Source organism: Rhinopithecus roxellana, chromosome 14 (assembly GCF_007565055.1).
Source record: "Rhinopithecus roxellana isolate Shanxi Qingling chromosome 14, ASM756505v1, whole genome shotgun sequence".
In the NCBI taxonomy this organism is placed as follows: domain Eukaryota; kingdom Metazoa; phylum Chordata; class Mammalia; order Primates; family Cercopithecidae; genus Rhinopithecus; species Rhinopithecus roxellana.
Genome location: NC_044562.1, coordinates 64701067 through 64719632, shown reverse-complemented (window position 1 = coordinate 64719632; position 18566 = coordinate 64701067). Strand labels below are relative to the sequence as shown.

At 44.1% G+C, this 18566-nt stretch overlaps 1 protein-coding gene across 4 annotated transcripts in view; it reads left to right on the top strand.

The window, feature by feature from the left end:
* Window positions 1-18566, top strand: part of TRPM8 (transient receptor potential cation channel subfamily M member 8) — a 99239-nt gene that overhangs the window by 68531 nt on the left and 12142 nt on the right. For 2 of the 4 annotated variants that reach the window (XM_030916467.1, XM_030916470.1), the window contains exon 21: window positions 9657-9847. In XM_030916467.1, the coding sequence (XP_030772327.1) occupies window positions 9657-9847 (191 nt within the window). Of the gene's footprint in view, window positions 1-9656; window positions 10594-16559; window positions 16750-18566 lie in introns of those variants that run through there. The other 2 variants (XM_030916469.1, XM_030916468.1) reach the window with 2 other exon arrangements.

Sequence of the window (18566 nt, the reverse complement as noted above, 5' to 3'; positions counted from 1 at the left end):
TAAATTAGTGGAAATAACTGATAAATTAGGGGAAATGTTTGCGTATAATGAATTTCCTAATATAGAAAGAGCTCCTGTGAATTTATAAGAGAAAGACAACCCATAGAAAACTTGTCAGAGAAAATAAATAATTCAGAGAAAGAAAAGTCCAATGGCCAATACGCGTATAAAAAAGGACTCAATTTTGTGGATAGGAAAGTTCAGATGGAAACAATGAAACACTGTTTTGAACCCAGCAGATGAACGAAAGTTAAAGGGAGTCTCTGGTGTTGGGATGACGCTGGGAAATGGACATTGCTACTGGGAACCTGACTCACTTCCCATTCTTAGGAAAGTAATTGGTAAATAGTTATTAAAGGAAAAACATGCAAACCTCTGTTGGAACCTCTCACATCTGGGAATCTGTCCTAAAGATGGATGTACAAAGATGTTTGTTAGATCACTATTTGATGTCTATCACTAGGGAAAGGTTAAAGAAAGTGTGCTGTATCCACACTGTAGAATATTATGCCGCTCCTAAAAGACAGAGTTTGATCTGTATCTATTAACTTGAAAGGATGATTTTTTTAAATATAAAAAACAAATTTCAAATTAATTTTATGGCATAATATTGTTTTCTAACAGTAAAAACATGGACTTTAAAAATCAAGTATATACTTCACTGGTTACAATGATCACACATGACATTCATAATTTAGAAAAGAATATAAGGAAAAGACAATTGTAAAATAGAGCCCTGAAATTCCAAGATGCCCAAGGACTACAGATGAAGGTCACCTGCCGTATCTGGCCAGTGGCCTCCCTCTGAGCAGGACTGTGTGGAAGCACATACCTCTGGGGACATCACATATCAAAAGGACTGAGCAGTGTGTTGCCATCTGGTCTCCCAGTGTCTGGAGATGTCCTTCTGCAGTCCACTCCAGTCTTCTTTACACTGTGACCAAAAGTGATGTTTCTAAAATGTCACTGATATGGTTTGGCTGTGTCCCCCTCCCCAGTCTCATCTTCAATGGTAGCTCCCATAATTCCCTCATGTTGTGGGAGGGACCCAGTGGGAGATAATGGAATCATGGGGGCAGTTTCCCCCATACTGTTCTCATGGTAATGAGTAAGTCTCACAAGATCTGATGGTTCTTTCACTTGGCTCTCATTCTCTTTGCCTGCTGCCATCCACGTAAGACGTGACTTGCTCCTCCTTGCCTTCCATCATGATTGTGAGGCCTCCCCAGCCAGGTAGAACTGTGAGTCCATTAAACGTCTTTTTTTTTTTTTTTTTTTTTTTTTTTTTTTTTTGGTAAATTGCCCAGTTTTGGGTATGTCTTTGTCATCAGTGTGAAAATGGACTAACACAGTCATTGTTCTGCTTAAAATTCCGGAAGGATTTCAGTATTTCCCTACAGCATTCAGGATAAATTTCAGGCTTCTCAGCTTCCCCACCATGCTCATTCCCTGCTGTCTGTCTCCTGGCAGGCCTCCCATATGCTCGTCCTTAAACGGGGTGATCTGCCACGCCTGATGCTTTGCACATGCTTGTCTTCTCTCTGGATTGCCTGTTCCATCCTGAACTTCTCTTCCTGCCCGGTTCCTGCTTGCTCTTTACAGAGACAGGAATCGTCTTTTGCCAGGGTGGTACCTGATGGCCTCCCCACTTTACACAGAGGCTCTTTGAGTCCCTGTGGCACTTCTTTACTCGCATAGTAACAACCTTCTCTCCTTGCAAACGGTGAACTCTGGAGGGTGAAGATTGTGCCTGCCATCTCAGCACCTGGCACTTTGTGGGTTTATTCAGTGAAGGAAAAAAAATGGGTTCTTACCCATGTTTAGTTCATTATTTAGTTATTAGTTATGAGCTTAGTTTCCTGGTGTATTATATACTGAGAAGCATCAATGGTGAGTAACAAATCAGCAAGAGAATCATCACGTAAATGTTTAACATCTGCTCTGTGCTAGGTGTCTGGGCCATGAAGATTATGTGGCTGCTAGTTCCACATGGCCCTAAGGAGGGAAGGTGAAACTCCTTCACCACCTAGCTGGTGGCAGGGAGGGACTTGGGCATCCAGAAGCCTGTCTGACCCACAGGCAGCCAGCCAATGTCATGATGTCCACATGGTGTCCAAACATCAGAGGGGCCAAAATCTGAGCTGCAGAGAGAAGCAGCAGGTGATGGGTGATTATGTCTCCACAAGAGAGGGGAAAAAAACAGACCAATCCCAAAACCTGAAGCAAAGGCGAGGGGGAAGTGGGATGGCTTCAGGCCTTTCCTTACAGTGATAAGATATTGCAGCTACACTGCATAGTCCTGTAAGAACTTACCACTAACTATATTTACAGACATTAAAGACCGACAGCTCCTAAAGCCATGGCCTTTGAGTTATGCTAACTCGGTAAATCTCAGCGAGGCACATGGTATTTAGAGCTCTCTTGAATCTACGCACCGTGAGCTGTCTGAAGGAGTCATTCACGAGAACCGTGGCACTTTTGTAATCCATTACCTGCATTCTGATAATGAAATGATTGAATTTGGAGCTGAGCAGGATGGGAGCCTCGTCTGTCACTTTCAGGTGAAGGAGATGAAGTCCCACAGTCACAGCTGAGTGACTGTGGTCCTGGCCGCGCGTTATCTGGCTTAACTCAGGTCTCTTCCCCACGAGGCCAGAGCTACTGCATCACATCCTACTGTTGCCCCAGTAGTCAGTGCTTAAGTGTGACAACTTGCAACATCCCTGTCCTTGGGGAGCCTTCTCGATTAGCTCCGGCTTGAACCAGAGGCCCTTTCCTTGCTAATACCTGTCCGGGAACTCCAGAACAGCGAGAGATGCCGTGTTGGTATCCTTAGGGTAAGTCCTTGGAACACTGTTTCTGGTCATTGTTAAAGTTGTTCAGGGCTTACTCTGTGAGCAGATGGCCCCAGGCTGTGACCCTTCCCTGGCACCACATCGAAATACTCATTTAAAAGCTTAACCATACACAATGGCAACCTTATTAACTGCAATGCAAATGTACCCTTGGGAATTCTGAAGGAGTATTGGAGTGCTCTCTAGATGGTATTCAACAGAGAAAGGAAATGGACGTGAACATCTGTGATTATTCTACATTAAAATTATCGATCACAGGCCCTGTGTGGCTTATCAGAGGCAGGAAGTGAACTTAAAGTCAGTAAATGACTCCAGGTCGACTTACCAGGAGCTAGGGTGTTTATAAGCATTGTGTCCTGAAGATAAGTTCACCCCATGCAGTTCTGAAAAGGACTCGTCAAACATGTCCTGATGTCGAATAGTTTCTAAAAATGTTTTTCAGATCTTAGGAATAATATAAACATGCAGAAAAGTAGAAAGAAGAAAATAATGACTTGATACAAACTAAAGGTTTGAGTGGTGTGTGAACAGTCTAAGGGAGGTTATTGAATTGGGGTGAAAAGAATAGAAAGAAGAGTGCAGATAATTGTAATAGTAACAATAGCTAATATTTATTGAAGCTTTCCCACTGCTGGGCACAGGTTCAAGTGGTTTACAGAGGTCACCTCATTTAATGATGACTCATTTTTGTGTAGGTGTGTAGCCTGGTGGGCTAGTTCAGGTTCTTGACTTCAGGACAGAAAAGAATTTGAAAGTGAGTCAAAAGTAAAAGCAAGCAAGAGAATTGATTGCAAAGCCAAAACACACTCCAGCAGCCGGTCAGAACGGGCCGTTCAAAGGCAAGACAGCTCTGTCTAATACTGGGGGATGTCCCTTTATGGGAAATTTGCATGATTATTCATGAAGGAATGGAAAGGGGTGTTGCTATTAAGCATGTTAGGAGTGGTTTCTTAGACCTGCACGTGCAGTGGTTGTACATGCTAGTACATCCATCGCATGTCTCATAAGCATTTTAAATCTCCACCCGGGGGTGCGTTTTTTACTATTATAATGAGCACAGTTCAGCCCAAGGACACTAATCACAGGTTTCTGTGCTTGTGCAAGTGTGGGGATTCTTCCCTTTTGCTCCTGCCTTTCTGCTGTAGGACGTTCTAACCACGAGCTCAGGATGCGGTCTGTGCACTGTTAGGCAGTTTGTTCTCTTCATCAGTTTGACAAGTTTCTTGTTTCCTGTTAAGGGAGGCTCTGACCACCTCCTCCAACCTGCTTCAGGTGCAGGCAGCCTTATTGCCATTTTACACATAAGGAGTGGGAGGCAGAGAAAGGTTAAGTCCCTGCTGTTAGGGGAAGAGATGACATGGAAACATTCGAATATTATGTATATAATGTAATGTAATATAAACAGCATGGAGAGGCTATTTGCAGAGGAGGGAGTTATTAACTGTGAGACTGTTGGCTGGGGCAGCCTAGGATCCGCAGCAGCTGCTAGATGGGGGTGATGTTTGCTTGAAGGATCATGTACCCAGAGCCCGGAGTGTTGGTAGGAGATGTAGAAGGAGGGGAGATAATGTTAGTCTGAGGAGGAACCAAGAGCCAGGGAGGGTGGAAAAGTCCGCAGGAGCTAGGTCATGGAGGGTCTTTTATGGCATATTAAAGAATTTGGACATTTTCCTGAAGGTGAAGAGAAATTTCATGAGTCTTCGTGCAGGTATATGGCACAGTCTTAGTTGCTTACTCTGTTAGCAATATACTAACCTGAATTACCCCTTCCAAAATCAGTGCGATCCAATCGCTGGTCAGCTCTTACTGTTGGCTGTTGTTGGCTTTGTACTTGCTTTTTTGATGTTGCAGAATGAGAGGGGAACCAGGATGTGTTACACCATTTAACATACACACCAGTGCATCAGAGAGAGCAAAAAGTCAGTGTCACCATGGGCCATGGAGCAGTACTGGCTAGATATTGCCTGTGTGCTGGGGAAGGAGCAACAAAGGAAAATGCATGAAATCTATGCAAAGTTTGGATGAGGTGTCCATCTGATAGAGCTAGCTGACAAGTTTCTTGCATTTCAATGTATTTGAAAATTCTGCCATTGTTTTAGCATCTACTTTTTCCTTGTGAATTTTTTTGCAGACTTGGCATTCTGTTCTGTGGATCTGTCTTTATATTTTGGTTTTTACTACCAAATGGCTTTGATTACTGAAGTTTTTTTTTTTTTTTTTCAAATCATTCTAACATCTGTTGTACAAGTTTCCCTCATTATTCTTATTCAAAACTTTTCTGGCATTTCTTCTATATTTAATTGTACAGAGGAGCCTAAGGCTTGTCTTGTGAATTCTTTCTTCTTTCTCCTTCCCCCAAAAATTCTTGTGAATTTTATTGTGATGATGTTAGCTTTGTAGAATCATTTAAGGGAATTTAGCATCCTACTATTGAGAAGAAATGGTATGATTTTCACTTATTCAAACATATATAATTTCCCAGTAAAGTTTTATGGTCTTTTTCATATGCATCTGGCAGATTCCTTGTTACTTTATTTCCAGCCACTTATGGTGGGGGGAAAAAAGTAAGGTACTTTTTCTATTATGTTTTTTCAGTGACTACTTTTTGGTACATAGGAAGGATATTAAAGTTTTCCTTATTCATTCTGGAATGACTCTCCTTACTAAATTACCTTTCTTTTTTTTTTTTTTCTTTTTATCGTGTCATGGAAAGTTCCTCCTCTTTTTTGTTTATTAAGCTCCTTTCTTTTCCTAATCAGAAAAGGATGTTATATGTTGCCAGAAGACTTTCTAGCAGCTATTGAAATGCTATTTTTCCTTTTGATCTAGTATTATGATGTATTGTACAAATGATAAATGATATAAATGTTTTTAATATTTAGTCATCCTATTCCATGGTCATGGTGTATTTTTTTTAGGGTACTTCTGGACTTCATTTATGTACAAAAGCTATCTAAATTCTAAACGTCTATTCCCTCTTGGTACCATTTCCATTCTCAGTGAGTTTCTGAACTACTGTCCCTCTGCAGGGTCTCTCCTTCCTCCTCCTATCCTGCTCAGCTGAAGGTGCTCAACTGGTTTCAGGAGATGGACCTCAGCTGTCACTGCACGTCTCCAGCCAGCTGGGTGTTTGCCAAGGACAGGACGCCAAGGGCACAAGATATTGCTGGAGAGATGCACAAAGGGAAAATTGCAGAATTCTCTCAGGGACAACACCAGATGGCCACTGGTTGTCAAGGAGACTTTGAGAACCATCTCAGTTGGGGCGGGTGAGACCCTGGGCATGAGAGATGGTCTGCAAGCCGCTCCGATGCTTGCTTTGCTGAGGGGGTGTATATGTGCTGGCCCAGAAAATCCTCTTCTGCAGAGTTCACTCTCCCCTTTACAGAATTTGTAAACAGTGTCTACAGAGCAAAAACATTGTTTTAGGAAAGCAGGTGGAAGCATCACTCCATTAGGAGCCCCCCTCTGGAGAACCCTCATGTCTATTTGGCTGAGTCCTGGACTGACTTGAGAGAAACAGAACATTTTGGAAGTTGCTGCCGTCTGGGTCAGGTGGACCTCAGTGTATAAATAAATCTCAGCCTAGTCGATCCTGAATATGCATTATTTATGCAAAACAGCTTTTGGGTATTAATGTCCAGTTTTCAGCTAGGTTCACTCACACCCCCTGGGATTTGTGCTATTTGTCTGGGAAAGCATTGCTGCTCACTGGATCCACCTTTGCCCTTGAGGTACAGAGGAAGGTACCCTTCCAGCAGGAGGGGCCGTGCAGTCAACCTGGTTGTCCTGAGGAACAAATGATTGGTGACATATGAGGCAGAGCTCTTTAAAGTAGGGAATGATATAAACACAAAGCCTGATTCACGGGCACTGGCCTACGTGCACTATAGCTCAGGGATCGCAGACTTTCTCTGTAAGGGCCAGCTAGGGTCATTGGTCAGATGTGTCAAATGAAGCAGTATTCAGTGATGCTGTACCCACCTGCACTTCCCTGCTTTGTAAAAGCCATTCTTAGCCCATGGACTGTACAAAAACAGGTGGGGAGCTTGGCTTGGTCCCAAGTTGCAGTTTTCCAATCCCTATTTTAGATGATCTAGAAGATATGTTTTTCCCTGACTCCAAGTGGCCACTTAAGCCATGGTGCAATAAATCTCTTCCTACGTGGACTCTGCTGGGCTGCATTTCCACTCTGAGCTCTCTGAGGAAGACGGGGGCCCACTTGCCAGAGAGAATGCTTTCCCCTGCTCTGAGCATCCTGGAAGTTTCTCCTTTCAATAGGACTTATTGCTTCCTTTGGAATAATACCTCAGAAAACAACATCAATGCACGAAGATGGATGCAGTTGTTTTAATTTTTTCTTTGGTGTTAGAGTTCTGAGAAGTCAGTATAATCCATTTTTTTTGATTAGATATATAGTCAAATATTCCATTTCCTTTTTTGAAATAGAGCATCTATTTCTTTTTTGGAAATACAATATTGCTTAAAATATCTTCACGTTCATCTCGTCTTATTTTTAGGTTAAATTCCCCAAATTCGAATATTTCAAGTTACTTCTAGAGACGATAATTTGAATGGTAATAGTTGTTCTGGTCCAAGTAGTAAACTCTGATTTCTGGCAAGTTCTTAGCCTGGCCTTCCCTAATCTGGGGCTGCTGCATGCACACCTGTCTCGTTGCAGCAGCAGAAGCATGCAGTGCATTTTGTAGGCAACAGAACCAGCTGCGGACTAGAGAGGGTGGATAATGATGCTTGGTATTAGCCTTAAAGCAACCTGACCTACATTTAGAAGAAATGCCAGGCTGGCTGCTAGATTGGATTGGCTACACTGTAATACATCCCAGTCCTGGCTGTTTTTCGCCTAAGCAATCTACCACTCAGGGATGATATGAGGATCAGTCAAGCAACCAATTTACATGCCTGGTATAGGAGCTTACATGTAAGAAATGTTTAATAAACATAAATCCTTTCCCTTTAAGGATCTCACCCTGTTCAAGAGGCACTTACTACAAGTCTGCCTTACACAGGATCCAGACCCTAGTGTAGATTGCAGAGGTGTTCCATTCATTATTAAACACCAAGATAAACGAAGCTAAACTTTAAGCAAAACCATAACCATTGTCTGTGTAGGTGAGTGTTTTGCATAGATATCTGAAATTTTTTTTTCTTAAGATATTTAAGTCTAATGTAATATAATGTAATGTACTAAGGTGCAAGAATGAGGTCTCATAATGTATGTAATCGATTTTTCTGCCTGACCTCATTGAGGATGTTCCCCAGAATTTAGATAATTTAATGCTTCCCCCATCAGGATTTGCCTTCAAACAGTTCGTTGCAGCTTCTTTGGCTCTTGAAAGGATGATTTGATATTAGCAATAAAAATGTCTTGGATGGTTGAACTTTGCACATTGTCATATACTTTGTAGTTATCTAAAATGCTAAGCTAGCAAGTAGCCCAGTAAAATCCTTTTGAAAGGAAGCACATCTCAAACCCCTTTTTTGAAATAGAGCATTGCTTAAAACATTTCCCGCTCCCCTCTGTGAGGTGGTATCATGTAGCAGTGAGGCAAATAGACGTGGGGCTGGATTGTGGGGTCCAAATCCCGGATTCCACACTTCCTAACTGGGGGACTCAGACAATTCACTTACCTTTGTGGTGCCTCCATTTCCTGATCTGTTCATTGTAGATGATAATAGACATCATAGATAATAGACATACATCAGAGAGTTGTTTGTAGATAAAGCCAATTAATTTAAGCAGACCGCTTAGAACAGTGTCTGGTTTATAATAAGTGTTAGCTATTTTATAGTTTTGGTTTAATTTGTAACAGAGAAATCCTTGGCATTATCTATTTTGGAGTAAGACACAAAATAAACATTTTAATCATTATGGAAGTAATTCATACTCATTGCGCCATGCTGGAAAGCAAATGGAAACGAGAATAAAGAGTGCCCAAGACGGGATGCCCAAGGTGACTGCCATTTGTGGTTGATCTGTTTCTCTTTGTGAACTGAGATTTGCATAACGAAACCACATTGTAAGCACAAGTTTGAGCCTAATTATTTTCACTTAACATATATGATAAGCATCTCCCCATAGTAAAACAATTGTTCATAACTTTAATGGCTGCATAATGTAATCGTATTGGTTAACTGTAATGTGTGACACATTTTCTTAGTGATGAACATTAAGTTTCTTTCTTTCTCTTTGAGTAGGGGGTGGGGGCAGCTGTTATCTATGGTGCTGGTGGCCAATAGTCACGCATATATATTCATTTACATATATATTTTTTCTTAGTATTTCCTTATTCTTAGGTTAAGTTCCCAGAAGTAAAGTCATTGGGTCAAAGGGATGAACATTCTTAAGGCTCTTGATAAACACTAACAAGCTGTTTTCTTCCCAGGCTGTTTACACGTAGACATGGATGAGGGCCACCATGCTAGTTCCAAGGGTGTTGACATCTTGGACCCCTTTGTATCTAACATCATGAGAAAATGAACACAAAAAGAGAATCATTGAAATATCTTGAAATAAAATAATTTTAAAGTTTGTTGAGCATTTTTTTGTGACTAAAAAAATCAAAACACCAAAAGCCAGACACACTTTTGACCCAGCATGATTTGAAGACCACTTTCACTTCCTGCTGAGGTATTTTGGCTCTTGTATCAGTCTGGGTTCTTCTCTCCTGTCTGGACTTAAGCTATTGCAGTAATAGCTTAATACCTCTATCACCATACTTGGCAGTTTAGCGATGAGGCATGCGCAATGCTAAGTCTTGGCCTTCTCTCTTCCCTTGCCAGCTACACGGTGGGCACCGTCCAGGAGAACAATGACCAGGTCTGGAAGTTCCAGAGGTACTTCCTGGTGCAGGAGTACTGTAGCCGCCTCAATATCCCCTTCCCCTTCGTCGTCTTCGCTTACTTCTACATGGTGGTGAAGAAGTGCTTCAAGTGTTGCTGTAAGGAGAGAAACATGGAGTCTTCTGTCTGCTGTGAGTGGTTTATCCATGTGGGCTTGGGATCAGAAGCAGCGATTAATTTCAGGGAAGGATGCCTGGTGTGTATCTCAACAGGAAGGAGTTATTCACAAGTTCTTTCACTGTTCACATCTATACATCTGTAAAGATCAGGCATCAGGCCAACCAATGAATTGCCCTAGAGGAAGCGTAGATGAAGAAAGCACTGTGGAACTGCTGGGATAGCCTACTTTGCGGGGAATGAATGACTTTGGGACAGATCGTGTAATAATGTAAATAGTATGTTGAACAGGCAGAATTCATGGGATAGTGTCCAATCATGACTTTGTTTTTGCTTTTCATTGTTCCCATGAAATGTATTCTCTAGGAACCTTTAAACCTGACTCCAGCAGGGTCTGTGACTCTTCTTAGGAAAATGGAAAATCTTACAATTGTTTTACTTGAGAAAACATCATCTCAGTTTAGAAATAGAAACATGTGGCCGGACGCGGTGGCTCATGCCTATAATCCCAGCACTTTGGGAGGTTGAGGCGGGTGGATTGCCTGAGCTCATGAGTTCGTGACCAGCCTGGGCAACACGGTGAAACTCCATCTCTACTAAAATACAAAAAAGTTAGCCGGGCGTGGCGGTGTGCGCCTGTAGTCCCAGCTACTCGGGAGGCTGAGGCAGGAGAATTGCTTGAACCTGGGAGGTGGAGCTTGCAGTGAGCTGAGATAACACCACTGCCCTCCAACCTGGGCAACAGAGTGAGACTCCATCTAAAGGGAAGGAAGGAAGGAAAGGAAGGAAGGAAGGAAGGAAGGAAGGAAGGAAGGAAGGAAGGAAGGAGGGAGGGAGGGAGGGAGGGAGGGAGGGAGGGAGGGAGGGAGGAAGGGAAGGAAGGAGGGAAGGAAGGAAGAAAGAGAGGAACATGCAGTTCAATATATTAACCAGTCTATTAATTGCTATTCAGCGGTGAGACTCCCCCTCCCCCTCACCCCTCCCAGCTGATGGGGCTGTCAGGGAGGGTGGGCAGTGGGCTTTCCCATTCGCCAGCTGTGGAGACTGACCCTCCGCAGCTGGAGCACAGAGGGACAGGATGGGAAGGCCAGCTGAAAGCCTTTTCTTAGTGATGCTGTTCTGGGCTGCTCCATGCCCTCTAGCCTGGCACATGTTTGAAACTGATCCTTGATTGTATGGGCACTCAGGGGTCCTTCAGAGAGTCCCTTGGCTGTCCCCTCTGACCCCAACTCCCAGGACTTGGCCATGTTTTCTCTGGTGGCTGCCCCCACCCCAGCCTCTGGTTTCCAGGTGGACACCCCACAGACTCCACACACTAATCTCTTCAGGAAGGCAGCCATCAACCCATCCACACATCGGACTGTGGATCATTCTGACTCTTATGTGGTCACCTACCTTCTTAGCCCTCACAAACTGGGGTGCAGGCAGCTCCCCACCCAGCCACCTCTCCCTACCCCTGAAGTGGGAGCAGCTGTCAGCCGCATGTCATTTGAATGCAGGCAGCCGGCACCCAGCTCTCTTCCTGGCTCTGCAGGAGCCCACACCAGGCTTGGGCTTCTCCCAGAATCACTAAGCCAGACAATCTTCCTAGCCCCGCAGTTACACCTCAACCAGATTAAGCATGCAGGGAGGAAGGGACCTGTTTTTATTCGTTTGGATGTTTGGACACAAAAGAAAAGGTAGAAAGGGTACCCCTGGCCTTTTTACTTACCCCCTAACCTCAGACCTAAGCCAAGGATCCATCTCTGGGGTGGTGGTGTAGCTGCCAACTCCTCCATCAGGCACAGTGCCAGGGCCCATAGGACCTCAGGGGCTCCTGAACATCTTTACGTTTTCTTTAAAAGCCAGAAAAAAAAAATGAGCCTTTAGATTAAAGAAAGTGTTCTCACATATATTAATGTATTTGTTTTATACCAACTAAGTCATAAAATATTTTTAATATTTTTTTCTGAAGGAAGGGACTCAGGATGGCAAATGTGCCAAGGGTGTAGGGTGACCATCGCGTTGTGGTTTGCCCAGGACTTCCCCATCTTAGTACTGAGAGTCCTGCATCCTGGGAAACCAGTTAGGATGAGCAGCCTACGTCCAACCAGTTGGGGTGCCAGCTAGTGCCCATCCAGTTAGGGTGAGCAGAGTGTACCCATCCAGTCAGGGTGAGCCGCCTGTGCCCATCTAGTTAGGGTGAGCCGCCTGTGCCCATCCAGTTAGGGTGAGCAGATTGTACCCAGCTAGTTAGGGTGAGCCACTTGTGCTCATCCAGTTAGGGTGCCAGTTTGTGCCCACCCAGTTAGGGTGAGCACCCTGCGTCCATCTGATTAGGGTGAGCAGCTTGACCCCATCCTGTTAAGGTTAGCAGAATGTACCCATTCAGTTAGGGTGAGCAGCTTGTGCCTATCTGCCCAGGACTATCCCAATTGTAGCATGGAAATTTCTGCCTTCTGGGAACCTCCTTGGTTTCAGGGACTGCTGGTCACCCTTCTGGTCTTAACGTGGCCCCGTGTGCTGACAAGGGATGTAGAGTTAATGACTCGGGTTGGACCATGCTTTGGTACCTTCAGGATTTTCATTTTCAGTTACCCTCTTGTGAAAAAAATAAAGGAGGGCCATTTTAGGTCTCTAAGTGAATCAGCTATATATAATTGTGTAACAAGTCACCCCGAAACTTGGTTTCCTGAAGGCATTTATTTGCCCTTGATTCTGTGGTTCCATCCTAGGGCGAGGCAGGGCTGGGCTGGGCGGGGCTGGCTGCCTCTACTCCTTGAAGAATCCAGTGGTTGGAAGCTGAGCCCCAGGCTGGCTGGTCCGGACGTCCACACACATTCTCACGTGCAAGGCTGGCCAGGCAGCACAAAGAGTCTCAGTGTCACCACACATAGCAGCTGGGTTCCTGCAAAGAGCAGGTGCTGCAAGGCCCCTGAGGCCGTGGCTCAGAAAGTCAGATGACGTCACTTCTGCTGCATTCTATTGGTCCAAGCAAGTCACAGGTCCACCCAGAAGGAGCTGGTAGAGAATGTGACTCCGCTTCTGGCTGGGAAGGACAGCCTGCCCGGTGGGTGGAAGAATCCACGGCCCTGTTTGGCCATCATGGCCCTGTTTGGCCACCTACCACTCTAGGCATCACTGAGCTGAATGCGCTGGTCCTCTGAGAGTGCCTCCCCCACCCAACGCTGGTCTATCAAAAGAAGGAGAGCTTCTCACTGCCCATCCTACTCCCAAATCACAGCAGAAATGCATGGGTCCCTTGGAGCAAGGTGCATGGGGACTTACCTTTCATTAACTCACCTACCATACTAGACTTGGGTAGTTTGAGCAGTCCAATATTATCTTTGATGCCTTGAACAATTTAAAACCAAATTTTCTATGCCCTGACATCTGCAGCCGCATTCACGCCTGGAAAATGCTGATTACGTGGGCTGACCCCAGGGTGCCTTTCCTCATCCTCACCATGCCCAGGCAGTTCCAGCAGATCTTTAAGAAAGAGCTTCTTCAGCATACTCTGCACTTAGCTGATTTTCTGTTACTTCTGTTCCAAAATTGATATATTTTCACAGGTAATTTGAAGATCGGGTATGTTTTCCATCCTTGAAAAAAACCTTTCCTGAGCACATTCTTTCTGAGCAGCATTTGTGGTCAATGTGGATGATTTATTTATTTATTTATTTATTTATTTATTTATTTATTTTTGAGACGGAGTCTCACTGTGTTGTCCAGGCTGGAGTGCAATGGCACGATCTCGGCTCACTGCAACCTCCGCCTCCTGGGTTCAAGTGATTCTCCTGCCTCAGCCTCCCAAGTAGCTGGGACTACAGGCGCCAGCCACCACACCTGGCTAATTTTTGTATTTTTAGTAGAGACAGGGTTTCACTATTTTGGCCAGGCTGGTCTTGAACTCCTGACTTCGTGATCTGCCCGCATTGGCCTCCCAAAGTGCTGGGATTACAGGCATGAGTCACTGCCCCCCGGCCCTATGTCGATGTTTTTAAAATGCATAAACTTGGCTCCAGAAAATGACCTTTGGTAATTTGGGATTGAAATGGCTTCCTTGATATTTATAAATTATTCGGTTATCTTGTTACAGTCAGGGAGGAAAAATATATTTTCTTCTACCTATCTTAGGCTCATGGCTGAGATCCTTATAGCAAAAGACAGAGTAGCAAGAGGAAAGCATAGAAATTTAATATAAGTTTTATGTGGCATCAGAGCCTTCATAAGGAAAGGAAGGTCCGAAGAAACAACATTTTTTTTTTTTTGGAAATGGTGTCTCGCTCTGTCCCGCAGGCTGGAGTGCAGTAGCGCAATCTTGGCTCTCTGAAGCCTCCACCTCCCGAGTTCAAGCAATTCCCCTGCCTCAGAATCTCGAGTAGCTGAGATTACAGGGTTGCACCACCATGCCAGGCTGATTTTGTATTTTTAGTAGGGACAGGTTTCACCAGTGTTGACCAGGCTGGTCTCGAACTCCTGACCTCAAGTGATCCGCCCGCCTCAGCCTCCTAAAGTTCTAGGATTACAGGCGTTAGCTACTGTTCTCAGCCAAACTTGAACATTTTTAATGGTAGGTTTAATGAAGAGTGTAGGGTTGTGGAGAAATAGGATAGGGCAAACAGAGTATGATCCCATGGTAATAAACTGGGAGACCTAGCAAGGCCTATGCATTCACATTTCTCTCTGCATCCCTGTGTCTTTGGAGATGAGGACACTCTTTTCCTCTACGTATAAGGAGGGTGCCTCTCACATGAGGGTCCTATGACCTGCTGTAGGGGAAGGTCAGAAAATCCTTCCTAGGTGATATGACCTGCTTCAGGGGAGAGGGGCAGGAAAAGTCAGATCAGAGAGATTGTGTGGTTTTCCTCCAGTTCTTTCAGTTTAAAATATCCAATATGCCATGATGCCATATTTTGAGGTAGTGGGTCCTAAACCCTATCATCACTTATATTCTGGACTGCCTCCAGAAACCAATAAAAAAAAGTGCTCATAAAATGTCTAAGTAGGGGGATAAAAGTTAGAAAGGAACATCATTGAGTTCTAATAAATTTCAGAAGCAAGAGTCTACCAACCTCATTTCCTGCCACAGTCCACTTTGGCAGAGTTCTGTAAAACGCACCCCACACTACCCACAGATCTAAATTGGAAAACTGAGTGAGCACAAGGATGTGTGGAAATTGTGCACAGGCAAGAAAAGCACAGCATGAAAAGGAGCACCCCCCGCTTAGCACCTATAAAAATAAATAGTGTAAAAGCAGTCCTCTTGCAGGAGGGGGTCAGTCCTGCACAAACATGAAGTCTCAGTTCTGGGGATGCAGCCATGAACAACGGCACATGGGCTGGGCCTGGAGTCCATCATTTGGTGGGAGCTAGACCAGAGGTGAGGTAGGTAATTTCATGGAGAGCCTGCGATGCAGGGAGTGAGGGGGCCTGGGAGAGCCGATTCAACAAATACATGCCAAGAGCCTACCACAAGATAGTGGGCCCTGTGGATATGGTGCTAAATAAGATAGAAGCTATCTGTGCCCTTGAGCAGGGCTCATCATCTAGGGGAGTGGGGAACAGAGAACGAAAATGGAAAGGCCTTAATTAAAAAGTGTGGGAAACACTAATTTTAAGGATTGTGCAGGGGGTTGTGATGGCCACAGAGAGGACATTTAAACCCTTGACTAGAGTGCCTCAGGGAGTATTTATGGAGGAAGGGAATATCCAAGCTGAGACCCAGAAGATGAATTGGAATTAGCCAGGCAAAGGGGCAGAGGCTGAGATGGCACCACAGAGCAAGGAGTGGGCAGAGGGATGAGGGAGTTAAGAGAGGTAGGAGGACAGGGGAGAGAAGACCTCGGGACTGAGGGTTGTAGGAGACGAGTGTAAGGCTTGGGCTGTATCCTACAGCCACGTTTTAGCTCCATACAGTCCCCCCTCCCTGCCCTCAGTCCACCAAGTCACAATGTGCCATCCTGAATCCCAGAGGAAGGAAAAATTGTAGACAGGAGACACGACAGTGCAAGAAATGGTGACAAGAACCATGCAACATACATCATGACACCTCATTGATGATTGGACTTGTTTCCCTCAAGGCAGAAGTGAGCAAAGAAACTCCCAGGGCCGGTTTGGGGAGACCCGCAGATCACCACGTGGAATGAGGCTTCTCAGGTTCTGATGCTCACTCCTGTGACTTGGGGAAGATGTCGGCGGAGGGGAGGGTCGTGAGATGCTCCCCCGCTGCCACCTGGAACACCACTGAAAAAAGAAAAGTCGCTGTTAGATGGGAAATTTGGAGTCAAGGGCAATTTGGAAGTGGAAAATCTAGGGGAGAATCCAGTACACGTGACTAAAGGAATAGGGTCAGGTGGCCCTTCTCTCTGCTTTCTTTAAAATCCTCGTTCTACTGTTCACAGGTGTTGTGTCTTTCAGTGGCTGCTGGACAGGTGTTGCCTTCTGTGTTTTTCCTAAGGGTATTTGATAAAATGGTCACTGACTGCCACCACTGGATTCATGTTCCATAGAGGGCTGATTCCGTCTGCGCCTTTAGTGTAATCTCAAATATTGTGAAGATTCAGAAAGTAAAAATATAAATTTTGCTAACCTAGACATGGTAATTGGTGGCAATTAAGAAACATTTAACTTGCCAAAAAGCATCGTTTTTTGTGGGGTTCTTGAACTACTTAGAAATGGAGACAAAGTTCTCATAAATATTACTTTAAATATTGATCATAACATATTTCTGTGTTCTCCCTATAGCTGTGAGCCCTAAAGTCTGGCTTTCAGAATGCAAATGTATTCACGACCCCGAACTCCTGTCACACCTTAAAGAATCATCGTAGTCAACTCTTTTAACAGCATTATTTTAAGATGTTAAATGTCACTTTGGGGATGTCATTAACAATCACACATATGTAACTGCCGTTCTTAATGAAGAAAGTGTTTTGACAATTTGGATAAGTTGCTGTCTTTCTTTCCACCGTTTTGCCTTGAAAGACAAAGTGATTCAATTCTAACTGAAAGCACAAAAAGTCTTTATATCAGGGAGAGGATTTGGAAGTTCAGATCTGGAGTTTGACTATACTCAAAAATGGCACCCAGATACTAGAAACACTTAATGACATGCCTCAGGACTCTCATTGGTTCTGTCTTGAAGCCATGTCATGGCTGGTGGCTATAGGACCTGGGAGAAGACTTAGGGGGCCATTCTGTGCCTTCATGTAACGGAAGCCCTACAGGCGTCATACTTTTTTCTGAATGATTCAGGGGAAAAAACAAACAATGGATAAAAGTTGCAGTGAGGAAGATTTTGATTCAGTACAAAGAACAATGTCGAACAGTGTGAGCTATCTGGAAATGAGATTAATTGTTCTGTGGAGGTAGTGAACTGCCCATCACTAGTGGGATTCAGGTTCAGGATGTGTGGGAGGAAGGGACTGCATGGGATAAAGGTCCATTCTCCAAAGATACATTGTACTCAGTCCAGGATCAGGAGAATCGGGAAATTCAGGACTCCAGATTAGGGATGAGGTTGAAAAGGCAGGACAAAACTCATTACATTCCCCTAAAACTTATTTAATGATTAAGCACAATATGACTATAAAATGGAAACAAATCCCCCAATTTGGCCAGCAAATGACAAGGGGCTTCAGCTCAAGGAAGCCACCAGATAAGTCAGACATGAATGAGTGAATTTGGACCTGTCTCCCAAGTGGGCCCCTGGGAGAGTGGCGATCTCATAATAATCAGAGAAATGATGTAACTCTTGATGTTATCCCTCTTCAGACAGTGTATATTCTCAGGAAGAAACAAAGAAACAGTGAGAATAGGAGACGGCAGAAGGACAGGATCTTTCTCCACCCTCGGGTGGTGTGGTGGTAATGGGACAGAGAGAGCCGAAAGCCTCACTTACTACCTGCCCACCCCCCAGGGTGCCTGGTCACTGCCTGCTCATTTGCTTCGTCTCCTTGGAGATGACGAATGTCTGAAACCACAGCACTTGGCGGTTGCCAGGACCTCTAGCTGGCAATTCATTTCCTACATGTCCTTTGCTTTGCCTCCAAATGACAGCGACGTCATGGGTTTAATTTTGAAATTGTTCTTCTTTGGAGAAAAACGCAAGATTTTTCAAATGACTTTCAGATAAGTAGAATCCAAAGTTTGACTTTTGGTACTTTTTTTGGTGACATTTTCAAGTAATAACAAAGTATGCTACCCAGTAATTGCTTTTTCATAAAATATATTATTTTTCATGATTCAGAAAGCAATCCATATTCATTATAGGACATTTGAAAAATATAGGAAAGCACAAATAGAGATGAAGAGCACATGTAACCCACCATCCAGAGGTAAATACTGTCAACACACTGGTGTTTATTCTATTATTCTTGTGTGGGTGTATAGTAATTGGATCGTTCTATGTACACACATCCATAATCTAACTTGCTCATTTAACTAATAGCACATTGCCAACTTTTTCCATGTCCACAAATAACAATCTAATCTATATGACAATCTTCAGCCGTGGAGTAGTATTCCAGCCTATGGATGCACCATAATTAATCAGTTCCTTGTTAAACATGTAGATTGTTTCAATGCTTTTGCTAGCATACAATGCTATGTTAAAGAGTTCTATGCATTCGTTTCTGAGCACATGAATACTTTTTTCCTTTGAGTTATTTCTAAAGAGAAATTTCTAAATAAAGGGTATGCACCTTTTAAGTCTTTGTATATTGCCTGTCCCCCCTCCTCCACCTTCTGGTCCCC